The sequence below is a fragment of the Cucumis melo genome, chromosome 5 (genome assembly GCF_025177605.1).
Source record: "Cucumis melo cultivar AY chromosome 5, USDA_Cmelo_AY_1.0, whole genome shotgun sequence".
NCBI lineage: Eukaryota > Viridiplantae > Streptophyta > Magnoliopsida > Cucurbitales > Cucurbitaceae > Cucumis > Cucumis melo.
The window spans coordinates 3,874,137-3,899,708 of NC_066861.1; the positions used below are offsets into that span (position 1 = coordinate 3,874,137).

Below are 25,572 nucleotides of genomic sequence, written 5' to 3' on the forward strand. Positions count from 1 at the left end.
TCGGACCAATAAAAGGGTGAGGTCCCTTGTTCAAGTCTAGAGTATAAACACTTAAAGGAACAACCTCTTTATTATCTCTAGAAGCAGGTATGAGTGAATTTCGTCTCACACCCTATATTTTCAATTATCTGTTCGATATTATCCTTCAAATAGAAGTCTTGTTGAGCCAACGCCGTTGAGCTGCTTTCACTTAGATAAATCTAAGGATAATCTTGAATAAACAAGAGTACACAGTTAGCTTATGATTAAAATGGAGTTATTTAGGTCATTAAATTCGAAATAGTTAGTTCTAAATAATAATAATGTTATAAAGTAAAAGTGTCTATTTCATGGTCAAATCTTAAACAATCTCATTACATAGGACACCCCCACTCATACGTCTTTACATGAATGATTTAGGATTACATAGTCTATACTATATACAAAACGGGCCGTATCCATAGAGTCTTTAGCAAAATAAGGATCCCAACACTATTCCTATACTATAGACCATCTAGATTATTAACTCGAACTTGATCCACTTTTATGTGATCACTATATAAAGTTCAAGCTTTCAAACTATAGCCAAGGAACCTTGGTTTTATTGGATTCATGGTTACAATGAGTAAATCATATATTTAACAACTCTTTACTAAATAATATTTCAATTACAACTTTATTGAATAACAGAAAATGTTGAACATTTACAAATCACGAGTTTTATGACATAAAACCCAACAATAATATAATATTATTATGGATGAATTATAAAAAAACCCCTTAATTTTGCATTTGGTGTCAAAAACATCATAAACTTTCAAAAGTTTCAAAAATACTCTCAAACTTTTAAAGAAATTCCAAAGCACCCTGTCATTTAGTTGTAGATGGAGATTAATAAAGTTTTTCTTTTCTTTAAAAAAGACCTCTGAACTATTGAAAAGTTTCAAAAAATACCTTTAGATTTAAAAAGGTTTGAAAACAACTATCTTAATTAGTATATGATATCGTGGGTGACATAGTTGTAAGTACACAGTTAACTACACCTTCTTTGTTTTTTAAAAGTTTTCTTAAGTTAGAAAAGAATAATGTATAGAAAAAGAATAATTTATAGAAAAAGAATTATATAGGCTTCGATTCACAATGATTTGGTTTTTGAGTTTTTGTTTTTTAAAATTAAGCCTATAAACACTACTTTCACCTCCAACTTTCTTTATAACTATTTTTTTTTATCAAAAGTAATTTTCAAATTCAACCTTTGTACTTAAGATATATGCAAAACACGATAAAAATGCAAATCATGATAAGAAATTAAAAAAAATGTAAAAAGTAAAAGATTAAACCAGTAGTTTTCCGAATTAAATCATACGTATGAATTAATGGAAAAAAGAAAATGAGAAATTACAAGAATCACTCATAAACTATGGTGGTAATCGTAAATACACCTTAAAATTTTTCATTTGTAAAAATTGGACTGAGCGTTAAAATTAGACACTCAAATTACACTAATCGTAAAAATTAGACTGCCAAATGATAAATTTTAAATTAACAAACTAATTAAACTGTTACAATTATAACTATTATTATATTTGAAAAATCGCAATAAAATATAAAATAATAATTATTTTTTTAGAACAAAATTAAAAAAAAAAAAAAAGACGAAATTTATTATGGTAAATGGTAAATATTGGATGGAATGCTTCCAACTTTTTACAATAGTCAAATAAAAAAGGATAATGATTAAAATTGATGCATTGAAAGAATGGAGAAGTGATGGGGGGGGAAAGGAAGGAGATGATGATGATGATGTAAGGAAAGCAGAGGTTGGGGAAAACATGTGCATTCCTTCTTTCCCTCTCTTTTCTAATCATTCTTTTTCTCTTTATTCAAACAATTTCATTTCTTTATTTCTTTCTTATTAAAAAAACAAAAATTAAAAAAAGGGATAAGATATCATGTGATTTATCATAAAATAAAATAATATAAAAAAGAAACAAATATTTTGAAAATTAGTAATACTTTGACTTATGTTGGTGTTGTTTTTGAGTTTTGATGAGATTTTATTCCTTAAATAGTTTCCATAGCTGACATAACCCCACAGGATGCCAATATATATATTCTAAAATTCCTACCTTATCAAACTAATGGAAGAATATTTCCTTTCTTTTTCTTTTCTTTTCTTTTTTTTTTTTTCTTTCTCCAATCAACAACAAATTACCAATTTTTAGTTACACCCCTAAACATAGGAATAATACTTAGAGGCTAAACATCTGATGATAATAAAACTATATATATATATATAAACTTCTGTGTCTATAGTGTGTAGGGGCAAAATGGGGGATGATGAGAGAAATGATACATAACTTAATAAAGGGAAGTGAGCAATAGCATGTGATTAAGAAGTTGGAGATTACAACTGACACTCCCCAAAGCTACACTCACTACTAAACCCTATAAAATGGAATCAGAATCATTTTATTTATTTATCTATATAGAAAATTCAATATAATATTCACTCTTTCATCATTGATTTAGAATTCCAAAAATCTACTTCATCCAATCAAATATTTGGCATGAATTAAATATTATGCCAAGCATATGGGGAGGATGTGTAAATTAAAAAATTTATTATATATATATATGTTCCACTGACATAATTGTTAATTAGTTTTCCATTTTAGGTTTTTATTGATTGGGTGAAATGATGATTTTATAATCTTTAGGCATTGCTATCACTGGGGAAGGCCATATTTGGCCTACAAAGTTAAATGTCCAAGTTAAAATGTAATTTTAAAAGAATAACCAATCGTGTTTAGTAATTATTTCTTGTTTTTTTAAAATTAAGTCTATTTTCTCTATATTTCTTACCTATAATGATTGAATTTTTAATCAAATTCTAATAAAAAAATGGAGATAAAAAAAATTTGGTGATAAAAAGTTACCAACCAAAAGCATATATATAAATATATAAATGAATGGAGGGAGTGTGTGGGATGAGGAGAGGAGAGAAGAGAAGAGAAGGGGTGAGTTAAGAGAACATGGGAGCTTCTGGTTTCAAAGCTCCACACCTTCATCTAAACCCTAAACCATTATTACATTGGAATTTCACCACTCTTCTCTCTGCCCCACTTCCCTTTTTCCATCTCCTTTCACTCTCTTTCTTTTTTTTCTCTCCATACCCTTCGACTACCGAACCATCTAACCAATTTGAATAATCAACATCATAGTTATCGAAATACTTATATGTCAATTGAACTATACTCAATTTGGATAGAGAAGTGTCCATAATGAAGTGGCAAAATTTATGTTTTTTAGTTGTAGTATGGTTGGGTTCGTCCAAGAAAAATACTTTTTAGTTTCTAAATTTTAATGTAAGCAACAATTTATTCATTCAACTTTAGTCGGTAATAATTTAGTCTATCTATATGACGATGTATTTTGAAATTTGTATGAATCTAGTCCTCATTATATATTTTAAATCTCTTTAAAATTATGTGTGTCAAGTTTTATTGTGCAACGACTTGGTCGTTATTATAGTTCATAGAAAAGAATAATGTTAAGTCAATTTATTAATCTATATGGTTAAGAAATATATGTAATTGGATCTTAATAATACTTTCCACGATAAGAAATTGTAGAGTACGAAAACTTAATTGTCGTACTTAAAAAAAGAATAAATTGTTATTAATTAAGAGTTCGTTCCATAATTTTCATGTTTCTTATTTCCTTATTTTATTTTTCTAATTTCTTAAGAAATAGATATAATTGAATAATAAATCAACATCAATTAAAGCAAATGAATTCAACCAGAAATAATATTTTAAATCAAAATTCAACAACATATAAATAATAAAAATAACTGTATTATAATGATTAATTTGACATCAAAACTTATATGTATTTGATTATGTCAATATTTTATAATTATTATTTATAAATGCCATATATTTTTTATATTTGTGTAATTAAATTACATTTAAACTAAAAAATAAAGAGATAATATTAAAAAAAATAATACAAGAGAAACAAAGAAACGAAAAGTAATTATCAAACAAGTTTATATTTCTTTATTTCCATAGTTCTTAAAATTTAAGAAAAAAAAGCAAGAAATTAAAAATGAAGAATCGAAAATGAAAAGAATAAAAACGTTATCAAACGAACCTTAAAATTAGAGAACTATGTTATTATAAACTTTCAAGTATATAAACTAAAATAAAACAAAATTTAAAGTTGAATGGTAAAATTAAAAAAAATATATTAATTAATTTTGATTGTAATATAAAAAAAAAAAAAAAAAAAAGAAAGAAAGAAAAAGAGGGTTAGAGTGGGGATTGTAGTTTTAGTTTTAGAGATCTGAAATGCATGTGGGTTAATATGAAGGGAGAGAGAGAGAGAGAGAGAGAGAGAGAGAAAATAAAAGTTATTATATAAAACTAATTTTCAAAAAGGGGATCTCCACACTTTTTAATTTATTATTATTATTATTATTATATATTGCTTTATTTTCATACTTTTTGTTTTTATCTTTAGATTTTAAACCATATTATTTTACACAACAATACCCCTTTTTAATTTTAATTTTATTTTTAGGTGGATAGGAATGTCCTTTTCATGTTAAAACAATATTACATATTTGTTACATTTTAAATTATAAATTTAGCCTTTAAAATTTTATCAAAAATAAAAAAATGAAAATACAAAATTTAATTTTTAACTAAATTTCTATTTAATTTTTAAAATTTAAACTTATAAATGTAACTCGTATTTATTTACTACTTTTTGTCCTCGTTTTAGGGTTGTTTTTAAAATTTTAACTTAAGTTTTAAAAATTAAGTATGTTATCTCTAGTTTCATACGATAATTTATTTATTTTTTTAAGTATGATGGTTGAATTCTTAACTAAATTTCAAAAAGAAAAAATTGATTGGTTACGAATTAAAAATAAGATATTTAAAATATGTGATACATTTTTTTTATTTTGGAAATATAATACTTTTTAGTATATAAAATGTATTGATATTAAGTGTATATCAATATTATATCGAATGTATATTATTAGTTTACAAAATGTGTTTTTTGTATTGAGTTATCTGTACTTTTTCAGTATTTTATTGGTTGAGATTTTTTTTTTTTTGCCATTTTTACAAAAGCAATAAATCTAAGTTGTAGGTTTAATTTTCAAAACTTATTTTGCCAAATCGGTAAGAAATCCATTTCGAAAACACAAAAATAAGGGTTTCAGAAACTAATTTCTTTTGGTTATCAAAATCTTTTCCAAGCTTTGGTAAAAATTAGATAACAAACCAAGATTTTTAGAGAGTATAATGGACGGTTAATTATAGACTTAATTTTCAAAAACAAAAACACAAAAAACCAAACGATTATCGATCGAGAAATTAGTTTTAAGAATTTGTTTTAGTTTTTAGAATTTAACTAACAATTCAATTGTTTGCCTAAAAAAATATGTAAATTGTAATTAAGATATCGAAGAAAAAAACATGTGTAATAAGAAAAAAAACTAAATGATCATCAAATATGTATTAGTTTAAAAGCTGAATTTATTAGTTTTTAATATATTAGTTAAAATCACAAATCGATTTTGGAAAATTATAAAATAAATTATTTTAAGTGATTTTTTCAAAAATAGAAAAAGTACAAATTATTTACCCTCCATATAAATATTTTGTTAAATGTTTTATTTTTGATAATTTTCGTAATTTTTGAAGTTTCTTAATCACTTTTTCAAGGTTGTGAAATCAAAATTTTCATAAACCTATAAAATACAAAATTAAAATTGCAGTAAGACACTTTTGAAACTGTTCTATTAGACTTAATTAAACTTGTTTAACTAACAATGCCTTTATATATATATATAGGTGAAAACCTTAGGCATATGGATAAAGGGAAAAAAGAGTCACATGGGAGCATAGGAAATGAGTAGTTAAAAGTGGCTAAAGTTTAAAAGTTTTGATCTCTAATAATGTAAAGCCTCCAAAAACCAAATATTTGATCTCTCTATCTCATAAGATTCACCTAATTAATTTTAAAGATTCCATAAAATCTCTTCACTCATCAAATGTTTTCTCACAATTATTGATTCTCAACTATGCTCAATTATGTCTTTTTCTTTGTTTTAATAGACTAAATGTACTATACTCAACACTCATTTCTTATTATCCTAAATAAAACTATGCAAAGAAAAATCATGTTACTATAGTAGTTAGGTTTTACTCGATGCTCAATTGTTTGGCTTTCTAAAAACCTGTGGAAAGAAGAATCTATTTTAGGGTTACGTTGATACTTAAAATTTTAAGTTAGAATCTAAAATGCAGAAAAATTTTAAAAGGCATTTATCGTTGGTAAGTCTTTATATCTTCAGTTTTATTTTAGTAGATTATAAAAACTTCAAAAATATCATTGACAATATTGTTGAGGATTGCTTGGGGTCGTCTTGTTTCGAAAAAAAAAATCACTACAAGAAATCGGACTTTTCCCGACGTAAAAAAAGACGTCGGCATAAAAGACGTTGGGAATAAGAGGTTCTCCTGACGTATAAAGTAAGACGTCGGGAGAAAAAGCTATTCTCGACGCATAAAGTAAGACGTCGGGAATAAGAGGTTTTCCCGACGCACAATTCATGCGTCGGGCACAAGATCGTCGAAAAATAAGGGGTATTCTCGACGTCGTAAGGAGTGCGTCGGGACAAGCCTCACGTGGAAAATAAGGGGTATTCCCAAGGCATAGGTTTTTCCGACGCCGTAAGTGTGCGTCGGGAAAGGCAAGTAGGGCGTCAGGAAAGGCCTAGGTTTTCCCGACACCATAAGGAGTGCGTCGGGAAAAGCCTCACGTGGAAAATAAGGGGTATTGCCAAGGCCTAGGTTTTCCCAACGCCGTAAGTGTGCGTCGGGAAAGGCTTAGGTTTTTCCGACGTCGTAAGCAGTGCGTCGGGAAAAGGTCTAGGTTTTCCCGATGCACTACTTACGGCGTCGGGAGATCCCCTGCTTATTTATTTCGTTTCTGTTTTACACAGAACTGAAAACGAAAGGGAAAGGGTTCGGAGAAGAGAGAAACCATCGCTGTCCGTAGCTCGCCGCCATCCCTTCCATCTTCGTTGCCGTCTGTCGCTGTCGTCCGTCGCCGTGACTGTAACTTCAGCTTCAACCTTCCTCCGTCCGTAGCTCGCTGCCAACCTTCTCTTTTCTATCTTTTCAAGTTCTTCTCTCTCCTTTCTCACTTTTTCAGGATCCCGTTTGTCACCCTGTAGCTAAGTCAGTCAATGACTTTCAAAACAAATATATCTTAAATGATTTTTTTTTATTGAAACAACTTTCATTGAATGAATATGTGTGCGTCTGTGCATCATAGGGTTGGCCTAACATTAGACAAACAAGAAAAATCTCAAGTTTAACGAACCTTTTCAAGTGCTTTTCTCGAGCTTTCAGTATAGTGTCGGCAAAATGGTTCCTTAACAAAGCTGCACGGTAAAGCCTATCAGGGGAGGCTTTCCCGATGCGTGACCAACACAGGGTCGAGAAAGCCTATCCCGACTCACTTCCCCCGACGTTTGTCCTGACGCCAAGGACTGTGTTGGAAGATCCTTTCCCGACATATTTTTCACTTCCCCCGATATTTTTCAGCGTCGGAAAAATTCCGATTTCTTGTAGTGAATTCATATCTTTGAGTTTCGAGTTGATCATCTGAGTTTATAGAGTTTAACCAAAGAAGAAATAACTAATTCAGTACTAATACTTTGCTTAACCTGGGGCCGCCCACCCTAACATTGTTGATATTACGCATAACCTCAACCTTATAGTGATTGAATTCCAACATGATTGTTTAATCGCTCTGTCTTTAATATTCAATTTTTAACACATAATACAAAGAAAAAGAAATAAAAAAGGCATTCTTTTCATGAAGAGAGGTTACCGAGTAACTTAACCTTGAAGAATCGTTTTCAATCTTCTTTCGATCTTGAGAAAGATCTGCACAATAAGGATCGATTGGATTATCACAGGAGAAACTTTAACGAATTTAGTACACTACAAGAGACGGGTGTACTCCCGACGCACAAATACGTCGGCGAAAATGCAAAGTACGTCGGGAAAGGATATCCCGACGTACAAAACGGTGTCGAGAAGAACGTCGGGAGAAATGCGTCGCGAGAGGATTTCCCGACGCCGTACCAACTCGGCGTCGGGAAAGGTTTTCCCTGTTGGGGTTGATGCCCTAAATCTCGTGGTCTTGTAGTTTGTAATTGTATATATAATACAAACTTTTTATTTATCTAATAAAATAAAGTGTTTTATTTTATTTGATATTTAGTTGCATTAACTCACAAAACCAATAAACTAACATCCAAGGTTATCTTCTGTAACCTAAACATGTATGTAGAGACATACAAGTGGATCATGTTTAAGTGATAACCTAAATGGTCTGTAGTAAATGGATAAGGCTGGATACCTTATCCTGGTGACACTACGAATACGGTCTGCTTTGTAGTTGTTACAATTGTTCTAAAGTGCTACAAATGATTTGATCCTAATCATTTATGTCGAGACATTAGAGCGGGGGTATTCTATACAAAGAGTTTGTATAAGACCGGACCATGAAATGAATAGTCTCTCTTATTAACACCGTTACTAGTTGAGACTACATTTCACCAGGATGACTATAGGTGACTTGACCTGAATCTTGAGTGAGTTGTGAACTCCTGCCTATGTAGGCGATCCTTTGATTTGTATGGGTGAGAGTGGCCTATGTAGCCGACTCAATATGCCTACCATTTTGGGGATTCGTCTGAATGGGGAGCTGGGAACGCAGCTACACAAGAAGGAATTCACTCCTTCTCTATAGATGGAGTAAGTAGAGAATTTGCTCTCTTAAGGGTTGATTTCAGGGCTTGAACAATGTGGCGCCACACCCTCTCTTGGCCTGAGAGGAGTTCAGTTATAGTAGGACTATAATTATTGTTCATTAGAGGAATCAATGGTACTTAAGGAGTTAGATGTAACTACAGGGGCAAAACGGTAATTTTTGGCCTAGCTGTACTTACGAGCAATTTGTGAAGGGTCATTGCACTGTTGATTGGTTATATCTAATGGACACAAAAATATATCTACAGTTAGAAGAGTGCAACTATTAGTCTTTAGTGGAATGACTAATAGTTAATGAATAGAGATTAAATTTAATTAAAGAGTTTAATTAATTAATCTCATTTCATTAGAGCTTCAATCTGTAGGTCCATAAGGTCCCCTTGTTAGCTCAATAAGGATAAATGAGAATCAAATTTATTTTGGTTTAATTTGAATTGTTCAAATTGATTAAAGGGAATAAATTGTATATGATACAATTAATATAATTTATTTGATACATTATAATGTAAAGTTTTTTATGAGAGAAGTTAATATTTGAATATGATTCAAATAATAATAATAATATGAATGAAATTCATAAATAAACTATAGGTTAAAATTGAATTCGATTCATATTAGAACTATAGATTATATGAGAGATCTAAATCATTGGTTATATTATATATGATATAATATAAAGTTTATATTATATGAGATATAATATATTTGTAATTAAATTTATATTAATTTTATGTTATATGAGATATAATATATATTAATTAAATTTATATTGATTTTATTTAATTTAATTAATATATATATATATATATATATATATATTAATATATTTAAATAGAATAGAATAACTCCCTTGGGAGTTATTCTACGTGGGAAGGATGGGGAAGTTATTTGATAACTTCCCCCTCCATTGTTGAGATTTGTTTTAAAAGAAAATAAAAAGAAAGTTTTTTTTTAACAGCGAAAACAATCTTACGATCTCTCTGTATCCCAACAAAAGAAAATTCTCTCAAAAGCTTCTTCCCTCACCAAAATTACAGAAGCCCACAACTCTCTGTGATTCTTTACTTGGAGAATAACGAGGAAGATTTTGTGGTGCCAAGCTTGGAAGAAGAATTGAATTGGTTCTACAAAGGTCAGTTTATTTTCACTTTTTCCATGAAAAGCATGTTTATTATTTTTCTTTGAATTTATTGGTTTCATAAATTGAATTTCACTCGCACGGGCGTTCATAAGCTTTCTCTTTAGGAATTCCATTCCTTCAATTGGTATCAGAGCCAGGTTGTGCAATTGTTTTTTCAATTTTTTTTGAAACAAAATTCAAAGAAAAGGTGGGTATTTTTTCTCTGCATTGTTGTATGTGGGTTTGCAAACTAGATGTTTTCGATTTTGGCACCTTAGATTACAGTTTTTTTTTATTTTTCATTAATTTGATTGATGTAAGGGGCTGTTGTTTTGGCCATTTTAATTCTGTAATCGAGTCTGTAAGTCCATGTCGTTCGAGGCAAGTGTTGCTGGGTTGATGAACGATTTTCGGAGGCATTACGGAGTTTTTTTTCCAGTTCGTACAGATTCAAATCTGTACAGAGTTGCAGCAGATTTTGTTATTAAAAAAAAAAAACAACAAAACAAATATATCCTTTACGCGCGTCTTTCAAACATCGAGGATTGCTTCCTGGTGCAGTGGCTGGTTGTCCATTTCTGTTGCAAGAGGTCGTGGCTTCGAGTTCCAGATTGTGCAGTTTTTCATTTTTTTTTTTGGTTTTAATTAATTAAATTAATATAATTTGATTATATTAATTTGATTATTTTTTTTAGGAGTGCCAAATTCGGTCTATTTTGCTTTTAATCTTTTATTGCATGTGATGTTTTATTAAACTAATTATATACATAATGTATGTCATATAGTTTAAAATCCCACCTTAGGATTATAATTATCATGCATCATACTTAAATATAAGTGTTGTATTTTAGTTGCATGATTTTCTAAGCATGCTCATGCATCATATTTAATATAATTGTTATATTATATGATAGCATGTATAATTAATATATCCATGCATCATCCTATAATTTAACATGTTGTATTATATAGTTTGATTGATGGATGTTTTTATTTTCATTGCATTAATATAATTGTTGTATTGTGTGATGAAAATGAAAATGCATTGAGCATGTCATTACTTAGAGAATATATATATTAAATGACATTAGAATTGCATGTTTATAGATTTTAATTATTTTCTTTCCTTATAAGTGTTATAAGTTTATGAATTTAGAATTAAAATCTATAATAAAGAGTTGCATGCTAACATAAGGTCACAATTAGTTTTAAATAGTTTAAAATTAATTCACCTAGACCTTAATGAATAATATTTCTAATGAGATTAGAAATAGGGTTAATCTTTTCTCGTTTTATTAGGATTAAAATGATATCAATAAAAGATTAAATTTATAAAATATTTGTCTATAAGGGACCTTTGTCTAAGGAAGGTTCTGTCTAGGCTGGGGTACTTAAGCTGACGGTAACGGAACACCCCTACCTGGGAACTGACCTGGAAGGTGAATTAGTCAAACATTTTATAAGCATACAATACATGATTATATTTATCAAAGTGTTTGATGAACAATAATCATATATTGTTAAACTATCCAATATAAGAGTTATATTGGGCCAATTTAACAATGGACTTAGATAAATAATTAGCCGTATTTTCTAAGTTGTTTTTTTTTTAAGTAAAACACTAAGTGGGAGGAAATGAGGTATATGATACTTCATTTTTCTTTTCATGTTTCTCCTTAAACATTCACACCGTGAGACTTATGCTCGGCCTCGAGGCACCTTTGCTTGTGTCCCCCTACGGATGGTGTTTGTGTAAGTCAATAACAAGGTGAATGGAGATAGTGTTTATAGTAAGTGGGAGAGGGATGTGTGTCAACACATCCCGCGGTCTCTTTCATTAGTTTTAAGTAAATTCTCATGCTTGGCCTTGAGGCACCTTTGCTTGTGTTCCCCTACGGAAGGTGTTTGCATTAGATTTTACTCAAACTCCAGAAATGGATAAGATTTCTTTAGTTTTTGCTCCAATCGGTTTTTTCCCTACGGATTACTTATTGGGGCGGAACTCTAGAATCTAAAATGAAAGGTTACACTTACAAGAAATTTTTAAGTAAGTTAATCATTTCTTGACTAAACAATGATGACTAACTATTATAGGAATAAGAGTTATTCTAGTGTAATATTTAGTTGAGATTGTCTCAATTTAGTGAAGGGATAATTAATCACCCTACGGAGATTTTTATCCTACCTCACTGAAGCATCATTGCAAAATAGATATCACTTAGGATACATTAAAATTTTGCTAAATTGATTGGTTTTATATGGAAAATGCTAGTATAACTAATATAAATAAATTGTATGTTTTCAGTAATTTGATAATGACGAGTGCTACTTTGAATATGCTGGCTGCTGATAAACTTAATGGCAATAATTATGCATCTTGGAAAAATACTATCAACACTGTGCTAATCATCGATGACCTTAGATTTGTCCTAGTTGAGGAGTGTCCTCAAGTCCCAGCTGCTAATGCAACTCGAACTGTTCGAGAACCATATGAGCGTTGGGCCAAGGCAAATGAAAAAGCCCGAGCATACATCTTGGCAAGCTTATCTGAAGTATTGGCCAAGAAACATGAATCAATGCTCACTGCTCGTGAGATTATGGACTCCTTGCAGGAGATGTTTGGTCAGGCCTCTTATCAGATCAAGCATGATGCTCTGAAATACATTTATAATGCCCGTATGAATGAGGGAGCCTCAGTGCGAGAACATGTTCTCAATATGATGGTTCATTTCAACGTGGCAGAAATGAATGGGGCTGTCATCGATGAAGCCAGTCAGGTTAGCTTTATTTTGGAATCTCTGCCAGAGAGTTTCCTGCAATTTAGAAGCAATGCTGTTATGAATAAGATTGCTTATACCCTTACCACCCTTCTCAACGAGCTACAGACTTTTGAGTCTCTGATGAAAATCAAGGGACAGAAGGGAGAGGCAAATGTTGCTACTTCCACAAGAAAGTTCCATAGGGGTTCGACCTCAGGAACTAAGTCTATGCCTTCTTCATCTGGCAATAAGAAGTGGAAGAAGAAGAAGAAGGGTGGCCAAGGAAATAAAGCTAACCTCGCTGCTGCTAAAACGACCAAGAAAGCCAAAGCTGCAAAGGGAATATGTTTCCATTGCAACCAAGAGGGACATTGGAAGAGAAACTGTCCCAAGTACTTGGCAGAAAAGAAGAAGGCTAAACAAGGTAAATATGATTTACTAGTGCTAGAGACTTGTTTAGTGGAAAATGATGATTCAGCCTGGATAATAGATTCAGGTGCCACTAATCATGTTTGTTCTTCATTTCAGGGAATTAGTTCCTGGCGGCAGTTGGAGACTGGAGAGATGACGATGCGAGTTGGAACTGGGCATGTCGTCTCAGCAATTGCAGTGGGAGGGCTTCGACTTTGTTTACAGAAATCTTTTCTTTTATTAGAAAATGTATATGTTGTTCCTGATTTAAAAAGGAATTTGATTTCTGTAAAGTGCTTACTAGAACAATCTTACTCGTTAACTTTTAATGTAAATAAAGTGTTTATTTACAAAAATGGTGTTGAGATTTGTTCTGCAAAGTTAGAAAATAATCTTTATGTGTTAAGATCATTAACATCTAAAGCTCTTCTTAATACTGAAATGTTCAAAACTGCAATAACTCAAAATAAAAGACTTAAAATTTCTCCAAAAGAAAATGCTCATCTTTGGCACCTAAGATTAGGGCATATAAATCTCAATAGGATTGAGAGATTAGTAAAGAATGGACTTCTAAGTGAGTTAGAAGAAAATTCTTTACCTGTATGTGAGTCATGCCTTGAAGGTAAGATGACCAAAAGACCTTTTACTGGAAAAGGTCATAGGGCCAAAGAACCTCTAGAACTTGTACATTCAGATCTATGTGGTCCTATGAATGTTAAAGCAAGAGGAGGATTTGAATATTTCATCACTTTTACTGATGATTATTCAAGATATGGGTATGTTTATTTAATGCAACATAAGTCTGAAGCCCTTGAAAAGTTCAAGGAATACAAGGCTGAAGTTGAAAACGCATTAAGTAAAACTATTAAAACATTTCGATCGGATCGAGGTGGAGAGTATATGGATTTGAAATTCCAAAACTATTTGATGGAATGTGGAATTGTATCTCAACTCTCAGCACCTGGTACACCTCAACAGAATGGTGTATCAGAAAGGAGAAATCGAACCTTGTTGGACATGGTTCGGTCTATGATGAGTTACGCTCACTTACCTAATTCGTTTTGGGGTTATGCAGTGCAAACTGCAGTCTATATTTTGAATTGTGTTCCATCTAAAAGTGTTTCTGAAACACCTTTAAAATTATGGAATGGTCGTAAAGGTAGTTTACGTCATTTCAGAATTTGGGGTTGTCCAGCACACGTGCTTGAGAATAACCCTAAGAAATTGGAACCTCGTTCAAAATTATGTTTATTTGTAGGCTACCCCAAAGGAACTAGAGGTGGTTACTTCTATGATCCTAAAGATAATAAAGTGTTTGTATCGACAAATGCTACATTTTTAGAAGAGGACCACATAAGGGAGCACAAACCGCGTAGTAAGATAGTATTAAATGAACTTTCCAAAGAAACTACTGAACCTTCAACAAGAGTTGTTGAAGAGCCTAGTGCATTAACAAGAGTTGTTCATGTCGGTTCATCTACTAGGACACATCAACCTCAATCGTTGAGGGAACCTCGACGAAGTGGGAGGGTTACAAACTTACCTATTCGTTATATGAGTTTAACTGAAACCTTAACTGTCATATCTGATGGCGACATTGAGGATCCATTGACTTTTAAGAAGGCAATGGAGGATGTGGATAAAGATGAATGGATCAAAGCTATGAATCTTGAATTGGAGTCTATGTACTTCAATTCGGTCTGGGATCTTGTAGATCAACCTGATGGGGTAAAACCTATAGGTTGTAAATGGATCTACAAGAGAAAAAGAGGTGCAGATGGTAAGGTACAAACTTTTAAAGCTAGACTAGTGGCAAAGGGTTATACCCAAGTTGAGGGAGTTGACTATGAGGAGACTTTCTCACCTGTTGCCATGTTAAAGTCTATTCGAATACTTTTGTCCATTGCTGCATATTTTGACTATGAGATTTGGCAAATGGATGTAAAGACTGCCTTTTTGAATGGCAATCTTGAGGAGACCATCTATATGCAACAACCAGAAGGATTCATAATTCCAGGTCAAGAGCAAAAGATTTGCAAGCTTAATCGTTCTATTTATGGATTAAAACAAGCTTCTCGATCTTGGAACATAAGATTTGATACCGCAATAAAATCTTATGGATTTGATCAAATCGTTGATGAACCTTGTGTCTACAAAAGAATCATCAACAAATCAGTAGCTTTCTTAGTTTTGTACGTAGATGATATCCTACTCATTGGGAATGATATAGGTTTACTAACTGACATCAAACAATGGCTAGCAACCCAATTTCAAATGAAAGATTTGGGAGAGGCACAATTTGTTCTGGGTATTCAGATCTTTAGAGATCGTAAGAACAAAATGCTAGCTTTGTCTCAAGCATCGTATATTGACAAAATAGTTGTTAAATATTCAATGCAAAACTCCAAGAGAGGCTTACTACCTTTCAGGCATGGAGTTACTTTGTCTAAGGAACAGTGTCCTAAGACACCTCAAGACGTTGAGGAAATGAGACATATCCCCTATGCATCAGCTGTTGGCAGCTTGATGTATGCGATGTTATGTACTAGACCTGACATTTGTTATGCGGTGGGGATAGTCAGTAGATATCAATCTAATCCAGGATTAGCTCATTGGACTGCCGTTAAAACTATCCTCAAGTATCTTAGGAGAACGAGGGACTACACGCTTGTGTATGGTTCTAAGGATTTGATTCTTACAGGATACACAGACTCTGACTTTCAGACTGATAGAGATTCTAGGAAATCTACTTCAGGTTCAGTGTTCACTCTTAACGGAGGAGCTGTAGTTTGGAGAAGTATCAAGCAAGGATGTATTGCTGACTCCACTATGGAGGCAGAGTACGTTGCAGCTTGTGAAGCTGCCAAAGAGGCTGTTTGGCTTAGAAATTTCTTGATTGATTTGGAAGTAGTTCCAAACATGTCAAAGCCAATTACTCTTTACTGTGATAATAGTGGGGCTGTGGCTAATTCTAGGGAGCCCAGAAGCCACAAGCGTGGAAAGCATATTGAGCGCAAGTATCACTTGATTCGAGAGATAGTGCATCGAGGGGACGTGATCGTCACACAGATAGCTTCGACACACAATGTTGCTGATCCGTTTACAAAGCCCCTCACGGCTAAGGTGTTTGAGGGTCACCTAGAGAGTCTGGGTCTACGTGACATGCCACATTTAACCTAGGGCAAGTGGGAGATTTACTGGGTGCATATTGTATGCCCTAGTTTCTTGTTTTGTGTACTATTATAGTATTTTATTTTTTATTTTGTACACCCCACTAGCTTTAGGACAAGTGGGAGATTGTTGGGGTTGATGCCCTAAATCTCGTGGTCTTGTAGTTTGTAATTGTATATATAATACAAACTTTTTATTTATCTAATAAAATAAAGTGTTTTATTTTATTTGATATTTAGTTGCATTAACTCACAAAACCAATAAACTAACATCCAAGGTTATCTTCTGTAACCTAAACATGTATGTAGAGACATACAAGTGGATCATGTTTAAGTGATAACCTAAATGGTCTGTAGTAAATGGATAAGGCTGGATACCTTATCCTGGTGACACTACGAATACGGTCTGCTTTGTAGTTGTTACAATTGTTCTAAAGTGCTACAAATGATTTGATCCTAATCATTTATGTCGAGACATTAGAGCGGGGGTATTCTATACAAAGAGTTTGTATAAGACCGGACCATGAAATGAATAGTCTCTCTTATTAACACCGTTACTAGTTGAGACTACATTTCACCAGGATGACTATAGGTGACTTGACCTGAATCTTGAGTGAGTTGTGAACTCCTGCCTATGTAGGCGATCCTTTGATTTGTATGGGTGAGAGTGGCCTATGTAGCCGACTCAATATGCCTACCATTTTGGGGATTCGTCTGAATGGGGAGCTGGGAACGCAGCTACACAAGAAGGAATTCACTCCTTCTCTATAGATGGAGTAAGTAGAGAATTTGCTCTCTTAAGGGTTGATTTCAGGGCTTGAACAATGTGGCGCCACACCCTCTCTTGGCCTGAGAGGAGTTCAGTTATAGTAGGACTATAATTATTGTTCATTAGAGGAATCAATGGTACTTAAGGAGTTAGATGTAACTACAGGGGCAAAACGGTAATTTTTGGCCTAGCTGTACTTACGAGCAATTTGTGAAGGGTCATTGCACTGTTGATTGGTTATATCTAATGGACACAAAAATATATCTACAGTTAGAAGAGTGCAACTATTAGTCTTTAGTGGAATGACTAATAGTTAATGAATAGAGATTAAATTTAATTAAAGAGTTTAATTAATTAATCTCATTTCATTAGAGCTTCAATCTGTAGGTCCATAAGGTCCCCTTGTTAGCTCAATAAGGATAAATGAGAATCAAATTTATTTTGGTTTAATTTGAATTGTTCAAATTGATTAAAGGGAATAAATTGTATATGATACAATTAATATAATTTATTTGATACATTATAATGTAAAGTTTTTTATGAGAGAAGTTAATATTTGAATATGATTCAAATAATAATAATAATATGAATGAAATTCATAAAAAAACTATAGGTTAAAATTGAATTCGATTCATATTAGAACTATAGATTATATGAGAGATCTAAATCATTGGTTATATTATATATGATATAATATAAAGTTTATATTATATGAGATATAATATATTTGTAATTAAATTTATATTAATTTTATGTTATATGAGATATAATATATATTAATTAAATTTATATTGATTTTATTTAATTTAATTAATATATATATATATATATATATTAATATATTTAAATAGAATAGAATAACTCCCTTGGGAGTTATTCTACGTGGGAAGGATGGGGAAGTTATTTGATAACTTCCCCCTCCATTGTTGAGATTTGTTTTAAAAGAAAATAAAAAGAAAGTTTTTTTTTAACAGCGAAAACAATCTTACGATCTCTCTGTATCCCAACAAAAGAAAATTCTCTCAAAAGCTTCTTCCCTCACCAAAATTACAGAAGCCCACAACTCTCTGTGATTCTTTACTTGGAGAATAACGAGGAAGATTTTGTGGTGCCAAGCTTGGAAGAAGAATTGAATTGGTTCTACAAAGGTCAGTTTATTTTCACTTTTTCCATGAAAAGCATGTTTATTATTTTTCTTTGAATTTATTGGTTTCATAAATTGAATTTCACTCGCACGGGCGTTCATAAGCTTTCTCTTTAGGAATTCCATTCCTTCATTCCCGACGCCGGGAGATGCGTCGGCATCGACGACGTCGGGAAAACCTTATTCCCGACGTAATGAACGTCGGGAAATCTTTTTTATATATTTTTTAAAATATTTTATTTTTACTTTTTTTCTTATAATATTTTGCTCAAACATTCACAATGATGTTCGGATTGCTCAAAAAAATTTCGCGACGTTTTGGATTAAATTAAAATAAATTAATAAATATACAAACACAAATTAAAAAAATAGAATTAAAATTAATAATACGAATAAGTTGACTACAACAAAATATAGTTCTCAAAATAGAAAAAACATAAACATAATGAAAAATCTCCCAACGAGGTGTGTATGCGCGTCATTCTACACCTTCGGTCCTAAAAATGGTATAAAAATAACGAAGTTTAATACATAATCATATATTGCAAAAACTTAAGAATAATAGAGACAGATACGACGTACCGCTGAGCTAGGGATCATGTGGTGGTCCCTGTTGTGCACAAGTTAGGTCTTCAATCATCTTTTTCACAGCTTCCACTTGTGAAGCTAATGCTTGGTGATTTCTATCTTGTACTTCAATCCGTTCCAAAGCTTCATGAAGTTTAGCTTGTAATTCAATTTCTTTTTGGGTGGACTGCGAAGAAGATGTCGACGAACTGCTTGCACTTGCCATTCTGCGGGCCTTCGGCTTGGGTCCCCAACCAAGGCCTTTTGAGTAGCCTGGTCGTCTACCCAACACCTGATCGCATATCTCATCCTCAGAGAGTGGCTGACTACCCTCTGGGGTAGGCTGTGATTGGAGTTCCAGCATTTGATTTTGCAACAAATTTAAAAATTATGTTACGCGCAAAAATATATAATAAAAGTGGATAATTAATAAGGGTATAACTTACATGCGCATCCTCGGCGGCCTGCGACACGAATGTCCCAGCTCGAACGTGTGTTTCCCGGAACAATTTCACACGATCGACCGGCTGCCCTCTTCTTTCAGCGAGCTCATACTGTCGTTGTAGAAATGACTTGGACCCGCTACTATGATTGTAAGGCTGCTTCTGTCTAGCAGTCTTGTTTGTCCGTGATTGCTCCTGCATTAAAACAATTATATTGTTTATTTCTTATACATATTAAAACTTGTTATCATAATTAATCATGACAAATACCTGAAATGCACGGCTGATATAATGGTCGCAGAGGAAGTGCCAATCCTCATCACGTCCAACCAATGCATTTGGTGGGTTGGCACGAGCCTCCTCCGGGTCGCTGTACTTTTTGAAATGTCTATGACAGTCGGCCCGGAACTCTTTAAAGGTCGTGAGCATCTGATGCTCAACAAACCTGTTCATTGCTTGATCATTGAAATCAAACACAAACAATCGCTACACATTACAAACATAACACATTAGATTGGTTAAAGTTAGATATGTTTCAAATTAAGAGCTCTCTTTCTTTTCTTATCCTGTATTGAAGGATGTTTACTCATAACTGGAAACTCCAACTGATCTAGTTGTTCTAATATTTCATCCTCATTCATCACCACAGGAGGAGCCTTACGCTCTACCTTTCCATCGTGTAGCCTACTTCTACGCCACACGTGATTCTGTGGAAGATAGCGTCTATGTCCCATGAAAGATATTCTACCTCGATCCCGAAGGACGATCTATCACCCATGCATATAAGACATGCCTGATACCCCTTCGTACTCCACCCTGATAGGTCACTATACGCCGGGAAGTCATTAGTCATCCACAACAAGGCTGCGTATAGCTGAAAGAACTGACCTGTAAGAGAGTCATACATACGCACCCCAAAAGTCCATAAGTCTTTCAATTCCTCAATCAATGGTTGGAGATACACATCAATTTCCCTACCAGGAGATTTAGGACTGGGTATGAGCAGTGTCATAAAGAAATTTGTCTCTTTCATGCATTTCCATGGTGGCAAATTGTAAGGAAGTAACACAACAGGCCACATACTGTACGAGGTACTCATTTGACCAAATGGGTTAAACCCATCTGAAGCCAAGCCCAAACGCACGTTTCGTGGATCAGAAGCAAAATCAGGAAATTCAGAATCAAAGTGCTTCCACCCCTCTGCATCAGCTGGATGTCTCAAGACATCATCTGTTTCAACACGTTTGTCCCTATGCCATCTCATGTTAGCAGACCCTTCCTGCGATACAAACAAGCGCTGTAATCTAGGTACCAAAGGAAAGTGGCGCAATACCTTATGCGGAAGTTTTTTCCCTCTATTATGATTAACCTTGTACCTAGCCTCGCCACATGTAGGACAATGTTGTAAATCAGCAAACTCTTTCCAATACAATACACAGTCATACTTGCACGCGTGAATAGTCTCGTATCCCAAGCCCAAGTCATGAAGTTTTCGTTTTGCTTCATAAAATGAACTAGGAATAGTACTATTACACATTGGAAACGCTGCTCTTAAAAGTTCTAACAACATGTCGAAAGACTTGTTACTCCAACCATTTAGAACTTTCACATGCATCAACTTAACCAAAAAATTCAACGACGAAAATTCAGAACAACCGGGGTACAACTCATTACGTGCTTAATTCAATAAGTCCTGAAATATATTATTTGTTGTATCTTCATCTATATTTACCCCAACATTCATCGGCATTTCATCTTCCAAATGAAATTCCTCTATTTCCTCTTCATGTTCAATAGGGGCTTGTAAATCATTTAGCATACCAAAGATATCACCTTCTTCATTAAATTCTGTACTACTAGTTCCTTCATTAAAAGGATTACTACTAGTTCCTTCCTCAAAGTTTTCTGTACCTCTATAGCTTAATGACTCTCCATGATACACCCATTCTGTGTAGTAGGGGGATATTCCAATAGTCAGCAGATGTCGTTCCACACCCTCTAATGAGCTCCAATTTAAATTCAAACATCTCTTGCATGGACGCCTCAATCGTCCGTAAGCATCAACGTGAAATTTGGCAAATTCTAAAAATTGGGTCACTCCATGTCTATACTCAAGGGATAACTTATTTCTAAGTTTCATCAAACCCTTATCCATCGTTTAAGTCCCTAAAACATAAATAGGTTTGATTAGAAACATATGTCTCTCACTCTCTCACATCCATAACTTACTCCCCTGAATTTTCACTATTTTTCAATAACTAAGTTCAAACTATAGATGCTACCATAACTGCAGGATAGCCAACACAACCTAATTATTAACAATAAAATACTTCAAGCTATCCTACTACCACCCCTTGAAATCAGCAAATTCAAAACAAAAAAGGCTACCATAACTGCAGGATAGCCATCCCAAACATAAACAAATTCAAAACAAAAAAGCTACCATAACTGCAGGATAGCCATCTCAAATCAACAATAAAAATATTCAACACAAACATGCTACCATAACTGCAGGACAGCCAAAACAAATCTTAACACACATATTACATTCCCAATTCAATTTAACTATTAACTTCCCCCCCCCCCCCCCCCCATTTCAATTTTCAATTTAACTTAAACCCCCTCCCTCCAATTCAATTTTAAATTTAACTATACATCCCCCCTAATTCAATTTAACTATTAACCCCCCCTCCCCTCCAATTTCAATTTTCAATTCAAATATAAACCCCCCTCCCAATTCAATTTTCAATTTAACAATAAACCCCCTCCCCCAATTCAACCCTCATTCAATTTTCATTTAACTATAAAATCCCCCCTCAATTCAATTTTCTAAAACAAAAATCCTAAACCATTCAAATTTCAAATTTCAATTTCAATTCAACCACAAATTACACACACTCTATACAAAAATACATTTAACAAACAAAAATCTATTCCAAAAGAAAATCCTAAACTAATTTTCATAAAAAAAAACCCTAAACTAATTTTCATCAAAAAAAAACCCTAAAACATAAACTTAAACTAAATAAATTTTCATATTTCAGTTACCTAAAGTGGTAGACGGCGGCGAGGGAGGGCGGCGACGGACGGCGGCAGAACAACGACAACAATCGCGCGACGACTTCTTCTTCTCCTTTCTTTTTCTCCTATCGGTTTCGGTTCTGTAATTTACAGAACTGAAACGAATTTAAAGGGGATTTCCCGACGCAGTGACGTGGCGTTGGGAAATCCCTCGAAACGCGTCGGGAAAAGGGGAATTCCCGACGCTCATTAAACCCTTTTCCCGACGTTTCACGCGGCGTCGGGAAAAACCCATATTCCCGACGCCTCTCCCGACGCACTGTTCACGGCGTCGGGAATAGTTCGTTTTTTAAAATTAATTTACCCTTTTCCCGACGTATTCTTGCCGACGCCTTCGTGGTGCGTCGGGAAAGATTGTTTTCCCGATGCGTCTCCCGACGCGTTGTTGACGGCGTCGGAAAAGCCCTTATTCCCGATGTTCTTTATGACGACGTGCTTTTCGGCGTCGGGAATGCTCCATTTTCTTGTAGTGGTATTAGGAGTTGCGAAGCTGTAGCCAGAACACATATTGTGTTTTATGGATTGTGCTTCTTAGTAGTTGTCATTGGGTATATTTGGATCTAGAAATATTTTGTGATGAATGTACAAGAAAAAACCTTCTTTGGATCTGGATATTTTTTTAATTCGTTTATTTCTCTCAGGGTTGGGTTACTTTGATTTTGGTAGATTTCATGTAACCGAGTTATACGATTTGGAAACATGGTATCCAATCCTTATAAATTAATCGAAAGGGTACAAGATGTAAATCCTTGAGTGTTTAATGGTTTGATCCTTTTGTTTCGAGCAAAATAGCCTCACATCGTATTGCAGTGGTACCTTGAGCATATTAGTAAGCTTATTCCATTTTAATGTTTGTCTACCCCAACATCTATATAAACGATTACATTTTGGAAATATTGAAACTGTCCTTTCAAGTAGTGTCGTTGTTGTATGTTTGTGGGAACCATTTCCTCTTGGAAGATTAGGGTTTTAGGTAGATTGTTTAGAGAAAACCCTTCTTCTTAATTGAGACTTTGAGAGGCAGAGAGTTTTTCAGAAAACATATTCTTTTCCATTCTCTCTATGTAGATCTTTTGCTTTTTCTTTTAAGAGAAAAAAAAACAAATTGAGATATGTGAGTCATAGAGTCTTAATGTCAAATATAATAAAATAACTTCTTATTTTATTAAAAAAATAATTTGTTTATATATTACAAACCATGAGATTTAGAATATAATTCCTAACAAAGTAGGTGTTTACGAAATAACCTTATAAATAATCCTATTTCAACAATCTCAACGGGAAGCAAACAAGTAATTCTAAGTAAAAAAAATCTAACTCTATGTGTGTTTAGTTGAACTAAATACTCTCTATACTAACATAGGCATCAAAGTTTTGTACTTGATACTTCACTGATACTCACACAGGTTAGCTTTAATAGTCGGAGGAGCTAGCCCTTAAAGCCCAATGTGAGTTTCCTCATGCCAACTCAGACATCTAAAGACTTAAAAAAAATTAATTCACCTACAAAATATCAAATTTAATTTTGTGATTAAAAGAGTGAGTAGTAGATCTGTGAATGTGAATTTAGTAATTAGACACACTAACAAAAAACTAAATTAAGAATATGTAAGGTCCTACAAATTATAATACTGTATCTTTTTTTCAATACACTTTTTTAAGTTCATGATTATAAAATGCTTGATAGATTAAAGATTAATCTTTTAAAAGTATTGATTGGATTATGAAAGTTTAAGGCATATTTTATTATTTGAATATTGTAGTTGAAAAACTATTTAGTGTTTCTTAATTTTTATAATATTAGCTTTCTTTAGTATTAGTTTCTTTTTTTTTTTTTTTAATTTAAAAAAGGTTTAGTGTTTTAAATTTTTATAATATCAGTTTTTAATTAAAATTTTAGTGTTTTGTTTGATTTTAATAAAGAATTAATTTGACTACTTTATTATAATTTTTAGAATGTTTGATTTCTTTTAATCTTAAATCGTTGTGTAATGCTTTTTTTTTAAAAAATATATATTTTTTTAGTAAGTTTCGAATTCACTTAAGTTTCGGAGAATTAAATGATGCTTAATTTTAGTTTTTTAGATAACAAAACTGTTGGTAACTTAATGAGAAAACTACTAAAATGATGACTAGGACTAAGTTTAAACTAAAATATATCGATGATTACACTAATTTAAAACTAAAATATATTGAACCTTTTACGTAATGGATAACCTATTATTGCATACTTAAAATCATGTTTGCATGTAGTAGTTCTAAGAGGAAAATTTTGAGAGGGATCTCAATATTTGGGAGGAGAGTAATTGTCACTAGAAGAAAAGTGGGCTTTAATGTCGGTTGGAAAAAATGAACAAAGACGTTTAATGTCGCTTTTAAAAAAGCGGATCTTTGATGTCGTTTTAAAACCGACATTAATCATTCATCTTTGATGTCGGTTTAAAACCGACATTAAAGATCCACTTTTTTAGAACCGTCATTAAGGATATATTAAGGACAATAGTTTTTATTTTTTTAGGGTTTCATATATATATATATAGATGGGTTTTAGTTTCTTAGGGTTTCAAATCCCCCAAATCACTCGTAATTTTCTCATCCATCTTCCCATCAGATGGAGACGAAGCTGCGGCTGATTCTCATCCATCTTCCATCGTAAGTCTTTAGCAGATCCCTACATTCACCTCTTCACTCTATCCTAAGTCAGTCAACTGATCGTCAAAGTTGGATTTAAACAGACGCCAAGTTCTCGTAAGGATTCTCGACGGAGGATCCAAAACATTTCGTTGATTAAGAGGAAGCTAGCGCCATTCGGCAGGAGGAGCCGGCCACAGACTCTACTTCTGAAGTGGAAGGTTGAGGATAGAGTCGATGGTAGAGGTGAAATGGACGAGGATGAGAAGAAGTTGAAATCGAAGGACGGAGGAAAAGATCTCCATCGAGTGAGTCGGGAAAGACATGTGATCGTATCAGAGAGAAAACTCGCCGCTGGTTTTTGGCGGTTTCAGAAGCCAGAGGTTAGTGTTCACGAAGGAAATAGTGGTTTGAAATGCACACAGAAGCAGGGGATCAGTTCTTAGCCTATTGCTGGCCATGTTCGGGTTTCAATTCTCCACCATCACAATAGCAACATATTTGTTGGAAGAAGCATCGACAGACGTAATTGTTTTATTATTTCCATTTTAATGGATTTTTTCTTTCTTTATTCTTATTCTTGTTTTTATTTTTCAGGTTTGAGCTTAAATACTTCGATCCATTTCTT

The 25,572-nt window shown here is 33.1% G+C and overlaps 1 protein-coding gene across 1 annotated transcript; it reads right to left on the reverse strand.

Moving 5' to 3' along the window:
* Positions 1–18,810: 18,810 nt before the first annotated feature.
* LOC127149499 (uncharacterized) lies at positions 18,811–19,711 on the reverse strand. Its single transcript, XM_051085237.1, has 3 exons — positions 19,503–19,711; positions 19,236–19,427; positions 18,811–19,132 (listed from the first exon to the last, which is right to left on the reverse strand). Exons 1-3 carry the CDS (start codon positions 19,683–19,685, stop codon positions 18,812–18,814), a joined length of 696 nt encoding a protein of 231 aa, XP_050941194.1. The 5' UTR covers positions 19,686–19,711; the 3' UTR covers position 18,811.
* Positions 19,712–25,572: the final 5,861 nt, after the last annotated feature.